Source organism: Enhydra lutris, unplaced genomic scaffold, assembly GCF_002288905.1.
Source record: "Enhydra lutris kenyoni isolate GAN:26980312 unplaced genomic scaffold, ASM228890v2 scaffoldscaffold18, whole genome shotgun sequence".
In the NCBI taxonomy this organism is placed as follows: Eukaryota; Metazoa; Chordata; class Mammalia; order Carnivora; family Mustelidae; genus Enhydra; species Enhydra lutris.
Genome location: NW_019154102.1, coordinates 29631858 through 29644518, shown reverse-complemented (window position 1 = coordinate 29644518; position 12661 = coordinate 29631858). Strand labels below are relative to the sequence as shown.

At 37.9% G+C, this 12661-nt stretch overlaps 1 protein-coding gene across 5 annotated transcripts in view; it reads right to left on the bottom strand.

The window, feature by feature from the left end:
• Window positions 1-12661, bottom strand: part of LOC111148019 (catenin alpha 2) — a 1008661-nt gene that overhangs the window by 97270 nt on the left and 898730 nt on the right. For all 5 annotated transcript variants that reach the window (XM_022504362.1, XM_022504359.1, XM_022504361.1 and 2 more), the window contains one exon: window positions 9870-10021. In XM_022504362.1, coding sequence (XP_022360070.1) covers window positions 9870-10021 — 152 coding nt within the window. The remainder of the gene's footprint in view (window positions 1-9869; window positions 10022-12661) is intronic.

The window sequence follows — 12661 nt, the reverse complement described above, 5'->3', positions numbered from 1 at the left end:
CTAAGTAGCTCCCAGGAAAGAGAGCTTGTGGGCAGTTATATGTAGGGGGATATGGAGGAGGATACTGGCTCTGATGGAGTCAGAAAAACCAAGCTGCCCCAATTTACCTTAAAAAAAAAAAAATACGCTCGATTACTTCCTCCTGTTGGCATAAAAAGTCTGCCTAGCTTGTGACATGACATGCTTTCTAATTTTAAGAAAAAATATTTGTGTGTTTTTCCATCCATAGAAATCTACTGTAAGATAGAAAATCACCATCAACAACAAAAGCTGTACCTATTATTGGTCTGTAATGCCCTTCTTGTTCTACTCTAAAAAGACTTTATTCTAGTCTTAATAAGCAAAAAGAATTGATCATCGCCAAGCCAACGGTGAGTCCAGAGGAAATATCCGATGTGGTCACTAAACCGTATGGCATACAGGTTGCAACTTGACTATCCAGAGTCAAGACTGCCTGAACATGAATCCCTTTGTGACCACTGGCAAAATCCTCTTAGCTCCAGTTTCCTCCCCTGTGAACTGCTGTTGATAAAAGTTCCTTTATGATTTTTGTGAAGATTAAGTAACATACTTTGTGTAAAATGTCTGCATTTAATAGGCATTTAAAAGTAGTTTGCCATCATCATTACTTAGGATTTTTTTTGTTCGTTTGTTTTTGTTTTTTGCTTTTTCACTGCATATATTTTATTTTTTATTTCTTTTCAGCGTAACAGAAATCATTGTTTTTGCACCACACCCAGTGCTCCATGCAATACGTGCCCTCCTTAATACCCACCACCTGGTTCCCCCAACCTCCCAGCCCCCGCCCCTTCAAAACCCTCAAGTTGTTTTTCAGAGTCCATAGTCTCTCATGGTTCCCCTCCCCTTCCAATTTCCCTCAACTCCTTTCTCCTCTCCATCTCCCCATGTCCTCCATGTTATTTGTTATGCTCCACAAATAAGTGAAACCATAGGATAATTGACTCTCTGCTTGACTTATTTCACTCAGCATAATCTCTTCCAGTCCTGTCCATGTTGGGGCAAAAGTTGGGTATTCATCCTTTCTGATGGAGGCATAATACTCCATAGTGTATATGGACCACATCTTCCTTATCCATTCGTCCATTGAAGGGCATCTTGGTTCTTTCCACAGTTAGGATTTTGAAATCAATTCATTCAAACACTTTTACAAAGTGAATCTATCAATCACTATGCAACCACCAAAGATTAAATAGCTCTTTCATACATAGTATCAGTTTAGCTAAAACCAGCACAGTAAAATAAGGATCATTCTCTTTTGAGATAAGAAAACCAAGGTTCTGCAAAAAGTATGCCAAATGTCTCTAAACGAATTAATAGCAGATTAGAATTTAGACCCCAAATACCCAAATGTGTCTATCTTTTTCACATTATAAATCAGGTAAGAACTGGAGCTATGGAATGGCTTTAAAGTGAGTAGTTACAAGATGGGAACAGGAGGGAAACAAACCATAAGAGACTCTTACTCTCACAAAACAAACTGAGGGTTGCTGGGGGATAGAAGGTTAGGGATAGGGTGGCTGGGTTATGGACATTGGGGAGGTTATGTGCTATGGTGAGTGCTGTGAAATGTGTAAGCCTGAGGATTCACAGACCTGTAACCCTGGGGTAAATAATACATTATATGTTAATTTTTAAAAAGTAAGTAATTACATGGAGATCCAGTCTATTCCATGCAGAGAAAATGTAGGAGTTAGTCCATAAATTCACAAATAAAAATACTCCCTATCTTTAATGACCATAATAGAGAACATACATTAAGTGCTTTTCATGTGCTCATCACGGTTTTCTCTAAGGACTTTACATATACTAATTCATCCAGTTTTCTTCACAGTCCTATGATGTAGACACAATTTTCCCCATTTTACAGATAAGGAAACTGAGGCATGAGAGGTTACACCTTGTTCAAGGCCTTCTAAATCATGCAGCATGTCTTGTAGGCTACTGTCCTCTGTTAATTCCAAGAAGATGAATGTGGAGTTGGTGAGGATGGTGTATGAAAGGGAGACAGTGCATTAGTGCAACCCTCTCAGATCAACAGTCATTAGACTGAAAGCTGACAGTCACCCACAACTGTTCCTCAGCACAAGAAGGAGCACCAGCTCCCAGGGCTCTGTATTTCAAAAGGAAGAAGCAGACCACAGCAGCACTGATGATACAGTAGCCCATTCCCCATCCAAAAGGGCACACTTTGATTCAGCTGGTTTCTTTGGCCACTTCAGTGTAATTAATCAGGTGTGGTTATTGATGAAGCCTTGAGACTGGTCAGACAGGCATAAAATGGGGTCTTTATGCCAATGTCACCTTATGCATAGTAATTTCCAAGCTTTGGCATATCCTTGTTTTCCTTCTCTCTCTCCATCAACCTTATTAATATTCACTCAGTCATCTACAGATGTTCAATTTTCTTTCACAGAATTATTAAAAGAAACAAGGAAGAAAGAGGTTTTGTTCCCATACTTTATTAACTAAAGCAGGGGTGGGGTGGGCAGAACCTGGTTCAAATAACTGGTTGTATTTCCATTGTGGACAGAGACAATAATCTCTGATCATTTTTCACTCTTCTGGAATGCACTGCAGAACAATTAGAGCAAGTTGGTAAATTCTGCTGACAGATGAGATGACAAGATTGCAAGCACTTTTCATCATTCGTTTTTGAAAAGGAGAGAGAAAAGTAAAATGAAAAACCTCAATCAATAGAAAAAAGGAAAATATGACAGTGCCTATAGTACTGTGTCCAAACATTTCAACGATTTGTGTGTTTAGCAGATGAGTCAATGACAGACAAAACCCAGCAGCCTAAGGTGAATGATGATGAGCTTTCACTCAAGTCACTAGGGCTCAGAAACCAAAACAAAATAAATAAACAAATAAATTAAGTAAAAACCTGGATGTGGACCCAGGGAATCTGAATGTTTTTGGCCTAACTCTGCCACTCATAAACTCTTTATATCACTAAGAGTTTTTTTACTTCTCTCCTCACTCATAAAATGGAGACAATAATTCCTATTTTCCCTGCCTGCCTCACAGGATTCTAGGATAAAGTATATACAAAAATGCTTTGTAAATGATAAAAATGAACTCAAGTAATAAGTGATAACATATACCTAATAACTGCAACAATCATAATAATAGAAATAATTTTCACCAACCACTATGGGCCAGGCATTCAGCTAAAGGATTTAATCCTTGTACAACCTAATGAAATAAATATAATGCCTAGGGTGCCTGGGTGACCCAGTCAGTTAAACGTCCAACTCTTGATTTCGGCTCAGGTTATGATCTCCGGGTTGTGGGATCGAACCCCGCATCAAGCTCCATGCTGGGCATGGAGCCTGCTTAATGTTCTCTCTTTCTCTCTCCCTCTGCCTCTCCCCCACAAGAAATCAATGTCCATTTTACAGATGTATAAACAAGCTCAGAGTTGTTAAGTCAGTTTTCCAGGGTGTTACACCTAGCAAGCTGAGAGGGTTCCACAGCCTATGCTCTTAACCATCGCCAATAATACCAGGCAAATGGAGGAGCTTAAAATATTTTCGTGTGCCTTCATCATTCAGCAAACCCATCCAAGTCACCCATATAAACAGTTCAGTGCATGTGCAGTTTGCTAATTGCATGTAAACGTGTCTACTTCTCATGCTGTTATTTTTTGAGTTATTCATTTTAACAAGGAACAGTGTTATGTTTTGGTTGGTCAAGGATCTCCGTACGTTAAAAGAGACATGGAAATACAGTGAAGGTCTGCAAATGGGCCCAGAGATAATAAGACCTGTATCATGAGGTAGTGTTTATAGGATAAAAATGAATCACCAACGTGTATAATTCACCGGACTGGAAGCTGGAACCTGAGGGTAAAGCCTCAATTCCGCCTTTCTGTGCTCCCAGGGAAAGTCTTTTTATAACCAACAAAAACCACTTTGGGTCTACTCTTGGTTCCCTGGGTCTATTATCTGTTAGATTGCAAGAGTGGGTTTTATTTGTAAAATGGCATGATTAAAGTATCTGGCCTCTAAAATCTCCTCTAGGAGATTAATTGGTGTCTATTACAGAGGCCCAAGAAAATCATGTGCTTGTCCAGGGTAGCACCACATGTCAATTACAGAACAGGATTAATCTACCTGCCTTTGGCTCCAAATGAAATCCTCTGTCTTCTCTATAACAGTTTCTGGAGGGAAGCAAAATAAGAAACGACTGAAGGATTTAGAGTTGTTTCACCAGGACACATGAGAAATATATTAATCACCATTTAAAAGAATGGCTCAAATGTGTATGAGAGCTTCACTGGGAACAGAAAGAGGAGGGCACGGAGAGGCAACACGAGAATCTCGGGGATGCCTGAGGAAGGATTTCCCAATCAGAAAGCTATACCACGAGCATTGCATTTTCCTAAAGTCAATGTAAAAGAAAATCAGTCAGGAGTGATTGGCCGCTGGCATCTCTATCCTGGATTATTCTGGAAGCCTCCTGACGGATCTCCTTCTATTTTTTCCTCCATACATTCTACTCTCTCCAGCAGATTCAGGGTGATGATTCTTGTCCAAACGAAGTCAGCTTAGAACACATCTAAGCCTCCCATCTCATCTAGTGTGATCCTTAACACTACACCTGTGATTCCCCCTGCCTGGAACACATTTGTCCTAATATTTTTGTGGCTTGTTTCCTCCTCCAAGTCTGTTCTCAAATGCCATCCAAAGAGTGACCACCCTTCATAAAACTCATATGCACCCTGTGTTCTATCCCTTTATACTGCCTTGGTTTTCTCCATGGCACAGTAACTGGCATGTTCTACCTCCTTGCTTATTATATTCTGTGTCTCCCACCAGAGGAATATAAATTTCTTGAAGATAGGGACTTCTATTTTGTTTACCTCTCCATTCAGGGCCCCTCCATCTCTGTGGGGCATCTAGTAAACATTCAACAGATACTTAATAAATGAATGACCAAGACTAAATTACTGAATATTTCTGAAAAATCATATGAAATTATTTCTAATTACTTGAGTTTGGAAAACAAAACTGGGAACCTTAGAGGACCATGTTAATTAACTGAATAATAGCAACCTGTAATAGAAAAATCAGTTTTGTCATAAAAGCCTTCTCAACTCTTCATTTTCTAGCTCTGATGAGTAACTCCAATCCCTGCAGTTTTAATAATATTGTTAATTTATTTAACAGATTGTATTTCATTAATTGATTGTAATAAGAAATGTCATCCCAGCAGGATGAGAAAAGAAAAATATTTCTCAGGAACCTACTAAATGCCAGGTCTAGGCTACTGCTTTATAGCAAAGGCAATATCTGTCCTCATTTGCAGATATAGAAACTGAAGCACAGAGATGAAAACAAGTATGCCAATGACCAAAAATTATTTAAGCCATAGGTTCCCAAATGCTACTGTTTCAAATACTCTCACTGAGCCTCAGTAATTTTTTCAAGGTGCCTCTTGGCTAAAAACAAAACAAAACAAAAACAAATAAAACAGTCACAAACTGAACAGTTGTGTTGATTAAGCAGTTAGAGCACAAAAATGGATAAAGTTGATTAAAGTTAACAACCTAGTGCCTGGTGCACATTGCATGACTTCTCAAATCTCGGAATATGACCAAACATCCACTGAACTTCCTTTTTATCACGGCAACCACCAAAAAACCCAGCTTCATAAATACAGAGTGTTGTTAAAAGGAATATACCAACCTAATATTTAAACCGTGAGCTAGAAACATCTGTATATTTCCCTTGAAATTTTAAAACACCGTGCAATGCTCCAAGGGCCCTTTCAGGCACAGTTTGGGATTTATGAAGTTAAACTTTAGACTTTTACCAGGACTTAACTTTTTCCACAACCTGCTTTCAAAAGTATCATGTGCAACCAAATTAATGTGTTCCAATTACATTATAAAGGAATATAGACTTTTCCCAGGGTTATTCTTATGAGAAGCAACTACTGTTTGTTTCTTTCTTTTCCTTTTTTTTGGAATACAGATATCCTAACACCAAGGTATTACCTCCTTCTACCCTATCCAGTTATCTTAATTTCCAATATTAAACGTCTAACTCTGTGTCTTAAACACACAGTTAGCCCTCATTATTTGCAGATACCTTATTCCTGAGTTTGCCTATGAACCAAAAGCTTCTTTGTAATCCCCCAAAGCAATCCTTGTGTAGTTTTTCCCAGCAAGGACCATGTGGCAAAAAACATGAGTCACCTAAGCTGTGAGTTTCCAGCTGAGGTAACGTTGGGCCTTTTTGTCTGAGCTCTTATACTGTAAATAAGTACCCTTTTTGTATTCATTTAGTGCCACATATTTTGCATCTTTGTGCCTTTTTTTGGTGATTTCTCTGCTTACAATGGCTTCCAAGTACAGTGCCTAAGTGTTGCTTGGTGGTCCTAAGTGTAAGAAACTTGTGATGTACCTTATAGGGAAAAGGCATGCATTAGATGAGCTTCCTTCAGGAATGAGTTACAGGGAGGCTGGCTGGGAGGTCAAAAATATACACTAAATAAAATGCATTTAAATAAAAACGTGCATAAAACACAGTTATATATTGACCAGTGAATGAAAATGTAACCAGAGGCTCTTAGGAACCTAAGCATATTCCCCTAGGAAGAGTGTTTCAAGATTCTCTAACTCAATGTTCACAGCAACGTTACAGAATATAACTACTGCAAATAATGAGAATCAATGGTATGGCGGTATGCCAGATTTGTCTGTTCATTTTTTAATTACTTTGCTGGGGTAATTAGGAAATTCCTTTGTAGCTGATAGGTCACCAAGTACAAGCCTCTGCCTGAAGCAAACAAAAAATAGTCTCAAGGCAGAGGGGCAGAGTAGACCCGTTCTCAGGGAGAAATGAGGTTCTGAAAGGTGAGGTTAGGATACAAGAAAGAAAGTTTTGTCTACTTCAGAGGGTTGCCTAGAACTGCCCTGGAGTGCCTGGATACCAACAGCACATGATATATGTATTTATCACTGCAAGTCAAGGTATTGGAAAACTTAACCCTTCAGGGTCTGTTCTGCATTTTTTTTTTTTTCAGGGAAAAAGATTTCTTATTTTTACAAAGTACAATGAACACTTTGGAGAGAATGAGGCATGGCCAGGTTTCCTGGGAAAGAAATAGTTCTACTTGTCTCATTATCTTTCTTTCGAACTTGGCGCAATGGATTTTTTATTTTTAAGTAGACTTAATCATTATACTCAAAAAGCAAACCAAGAAATTAAGTACAAAATGAAGCCATGTGGGTGCTGAATGGAGAAGGATTTAAAAAATAACAATTTGTACATACTGTACATTTCTCTCTTAAGTTTCAAGTGGTGTGAAATCCATCTGATCAAATCACTTGAAATGTCGAGATGTAGGAATGACACTTCAACAAAGATATGGCATTTTATCTAAAATTATGTTTTTTTACAGCTCATGAATGAATAAATGAATGATGGCTATAAACTTCCTCAGCCTCCCAGATGAATGGTTGTCACAAAAATGTGAAGGCTAACAAAGCAGAAAAATGGCAAAAGAGGGAATATGTCTTGAGGATTATAGTGGGATTTAGTGTCAAATGCTTTGAAAACATAATTCTCGTGGTCTATTACCTTATTTCACAAGTTAGTATGTAATGGAAAAAGAATGATCTAATTTGTTACAGGTTTAAAAGCCTGACTACCTTTCTTTTCCTTCTCCTCCAATTCTCATCCCTTTTCTGTTACCTTCCTTATCTTCCCAGGTATGTATTTCCACTACTACCAACACACACACACACACACACACACACACACACACACACACCATTGACCACTGTGTCAGACAAGGCACTACAGTGAAGGGAAAATAAAAACACAGCCTTTGCTTTCCAAAATTTCACAGTATAAAGAAGGTAAAAGACATAAAAGGGAATAATGTAATAAATACTATCATAAACAGAAATAGTTATACATAGATAAAGGAGAGGGTCAATATTTTTGATGGAGAAAATTTGAAGGTTTCAGCCAAGTCTTGCAAGGTGTTAAGAGTTTGACAGATGTAAAATGGGCAAGTTAGAAGAACAGGAAATATATCTGATAGCCTCCAAATTCCAAACATGAACTCCACATTGTTAAGTATGAGAATCGTCTGATGTAACTTATGCAATGGTCTGAATACTCTGACCATATGCAATGGTCTGAATACTCTGATCATGAAATTATTATGAAAGACAGACATATTTAATGAGAAATCAATCCAGCCAAATTTAAAGACAAGAAAATTTGAAGATTTTTTTGCCCTCCCAAGCGAAGGTGTTTGGTAATGTTTCAGGGGAAGCATGGATACCAACAAAGAGGGAAGAGAGACTCTTCCTAGTGATACTCTAATCCACCTGCTCAGATCACCATGGAAGTACCATATTGCACTCTGGAAATCACAGTTGAAGAGGTTCACTCATGAATTTAATGACCTCAAATATATCAAGATTCAGAAGAGAATTAATCCCACAGATAAAATACTCAGAAAACTAGGTATACATTGTTCAAAGAGAACAAAATACCACAGATATTATTTGGTTAGTATTGTTTTGCAGTGTTTGAAGTTATATTGTTTTAGATGTTCAGTGATCGCCCTAGAAGCAAGTTTTTCAGAATGCAGTGAACAGATACCTTGTGGTTTTATTGAGCAGCCTTAGAGACAACTGCAGAGGATTAAGGTAGGGATGCAGTCCAGTGCTATCTAACCCAATATGGTAGACATGAGCTACAATGAATTACTGAGAATTTTAATGTAGCTAATGCCACATGTCAAAAATGATAACATTTTAGATACATTTGATTAATTATTAAAATTGACTTCACCTGTGTTTTGTTTTTTCAATGTGTCTACCAGAAAATTTGAAATTACAATTGTGGCTCACATTATATTAGTATCAGACAGTATGTTCTCATGTTATGATTGTCACTGCAGAAGCCCCATCTTTTTTTCAGTCTTAATAGCCCCAAATGTATTTGTGTCCTCAATTATGCTCTTGAATATTTAAGTTTATTTTAAAAAAGAGTTCTTTGGGTAAGAAACTTACTTGAAAACCATGCCAAATTGTTGGTAAGGTAAGAAGAAAAAAAAATCTCATCTTACAATGAAATATTATATAGCAGTTAAATGGAACAAGGGAAGCTCTGTGTCTTAACGTAAATAAAAGAAGGTAAGAAGGTACCTTGTAGGTGAACAAAAGAAGTTGCAACGGATACTTATGTTGAGTTTTAAAACCTACTGTATTATATGTTTTCTAGCATATGGCTCTATATCACTTGGACAGTCGTTTGGAAGGCTCACAGCTGCCAACAAAAGACTGAGGATGGGAAGCTTGTAGGGTGAGTGATGGGAAGAGGTTTGCTACAAAATTATACAGCCTCATTCATAAGATTGTAATTATTTGTTGTTAAGATAGTGTGACTATGTATCAGATCATTATCATCATCATCATCATTATTATTAATTATTACTAATACTATACTATTATTAATACTGCTAAGCTGGGTACTCTTCCTTTCTTTCCAACTCATGGCTTTCTGATCCTGATGGGAAAATAATGTTAGCCAGAGGAACACATGGTTAATAGCAGGGGCACCTGTAAATTAGTATCAAATTTAGACAATAATGCATGTAAGAAATAAGCAGAGCATCCCTCCTCAGGTTATTCAATGTGAATCTAGGCTTGTTGGAATCACTCGTCCCTTTTGCCTTACTAAAGTGTTCCCCTTGTCTGACTAAATGAGGAGCCACACAGCTTAACAAGTAAAACTAAGTAATTAACACAAACCAAGTAAATTCTCTGGAGTATGTACCAGAAGCTCTGATCAGCTCCAAACTGTAGAAGCCTTACATACCCTGATCATCAGCACAGCTTTTCTGATATCTCGAACACCATCATACACCAGGCGAGAGGCATCAATGAACTCATTCTCTTCAAATGGTTGAGGGACGTTGGCACTCAGGGCTTCAATAGCCACCTCTACTTGCTCGGCAAAGCGTGGCATCACTGCATTAAACAAAGCAAGAAACAGTGGATTAAGCCATCTTTCTCTTACGCTCCCATTCCAGCCCTTGGCAAGGTGGCATGCTCCCTGTATTCCAATTGCTCAGTGGAGCTGTGTGCCTACCTGTGTAGTCTGGGGTGGACCCAATGCAGTGATCTCTGTATTACTTACTTTCAGCACAGGAAGTAAACCATTACTCCATGAATGGTGATGGTATGCAACTACAAGTTTTTGAAACCTGCTCAGGATTGTGTGCTATCGTGTATACACATACATGTTTCGTGTTATTTTAACCTGAGTTGAAGTTCATTTCTGCTAGTTACTAGCTGTGAAACCTTAGCCAAGTTTTCTTAACTCCTTCTAAACCTGCTTCTTTGTCTATAAAATAAAAGGTTCTATTTTTTTTTTCTTTTTTAGAGAGAGAGAGATCACAAGTAGGCAGAGAGGCAGGCAGAGAGAAAGAGAGGCAGAAGCAGGCTCCCCGCTGAGCAGAGAGCCCGATGCTGGGCTCGATCCCAGGACCCTGAGATCATGACCCGAGCCGAAGGCAACAGCTCAATCCACTGAGCCACCCAGGCACCCCTGAAAGGTTCTATCTTAATGAAATGATGCATACACATTTATTGGATGGCATTTGGCCCTCAAAAAGCCTTGGTAAATATTTAACTAATATCATATGCTAAAGTCATAGGTGTTGAGTAATCTTTTTTTTAATATTTTATTTATTTATTTGACAGAGATCACAAGTAGGCAGAGAGGCAGGCAGATAGACAGAGAGGTGGAAGCAGGCTCCCCGCTGAGCAGAGAGCCTGATGCAGGACACTGGAATCACGACCTGAGCTGAAAGCAGAGGCGTTAACTCTTGAGTAATAGATCTTAACCTATAGGATTTCATAGCAACATGTGAATGAAGTGATCAGATGTATTTCACTTTTGTTGAGACAGGACTTGAGACTGGAGGTAGGGGGATGGTAGTGGAGGGAGGCTTGTAGAAGAACCTTACAAGAGAGGAGACGGAATCCCAGAGGACTCCAGCACAAAGTCTAGGCTTACAGACCAGTGGGCTCAAAGCCAAATCCAGTTTTGTTTCGTTTTACCAGGACCATTTCAATGTGAAAGAAGATACATATATAAATCCCTAAAATGTTAGCACCTCTTTAAACAAAGACACCTACATACATAGTGGAGCTTTGCAGAAAGCAAATTCAGTGAAATGTCTGGAACACTTCCACTGACTACTTGAAAAAATGCTGCTGATTCACTGATTCTCAAAAATTATAATTCAATTTTCTCAGGTTTTATCTTGTAACAATCAATTCATATGGCAAATGGAAGCCAAAAGCACAATTCATTTTATTTACAAGGACAATAAAATAGAAACATCATTCATTTTCATTTCTGAACTTTCATGTCTGATCATCTTTATACTCATTTTCATCCTCTGTGGATACGTTAACATCCGTTTTAATCCCTAGTGTGAGAAACTCTGCTAAATTACTTTACTTTCTAGGGTCAAAGTATTTAAGATAAAACCTTTCTAGAAAAATGTATTTCCATTAGGTAAAGTCCAATGTTTAAAAGTGTATTTAAAAAAAAAAAAAAAAGAGGAGAGTTACAGGAAAATAGACTAGCCATTCTTTCAATAGAAATGATCAAAATCTAAGCATGCATGGGGTGAATTTCCTTCTGTAAGTGAATTACTAGGATTGGTTCTCTATACCATTTGAATTTTTCATTTGTGCCTTTGAAATACTTTTACATAAAAGGAATTTGGTGGACATTGAGTTTTACTTCTACAAAAATATACTTCTAAAAACTACCACATGAAGCTAAGGCCATTCCAGCTTTCCATTTCTGTTGGAATAAACTGTTTTATATGACTAAATAATCTAGATCATTGAAATTGACCTCCCTAGTTATGAAAATATTGTTAATGTATTTGGAATTTTCCCATAAGTATCGTCCTTTAAAAAAAAAAAAAGATTTTATTTATTTGATGGATAGAGATCACAAGGAGGCAGAGCAGCAGGCAGAGAGAGGAGGGAAGCAGGTTCCCTGCTGAGCAGAGAGCCTGATGCAGGGCTTGATCCCAAGACCCTGAGATCATGACCTGAGCTGAAGGCAGAAATTTAACCCACTGAGCCACCCAGGTACCCCCCATAAGTATATTTCTTAAATGGAATTATAAATTCCCTTCCCTTCCTAAACTGAAAATTCTTAATATTAATTTCATTCTATTTGATGCCTAAGCTGCCATCATGACCATCAACAATTTTACAGATTTGTGTGGTACCATCAGTAGCAGTTAGCTGCCTGAAGTTTTATCCCTAGTGTTTCACTGATAGTTAGTAGTTCTACGTGTACATAAAATAACTACTCCTACAAATGAATAATGCTAAAAATAGAAAACTAGACCAAGGGGGTTAGACAGGTAATTCACAAAATACTAAATCCCATATTATTGATAAATACATGATGCTTTACTTCACTAATAATTGGAAAACTTACAATGTGAACAACAAGAGAATATTTCATACCTCTTGGAATGGGCAAACAAACTAAAGTTTAATTAAACCCATCTTACTGAGCATGTGGAAAAGAAGGAACCCTTCTACTATAGAAGGGAGTCAAATGGGCACACA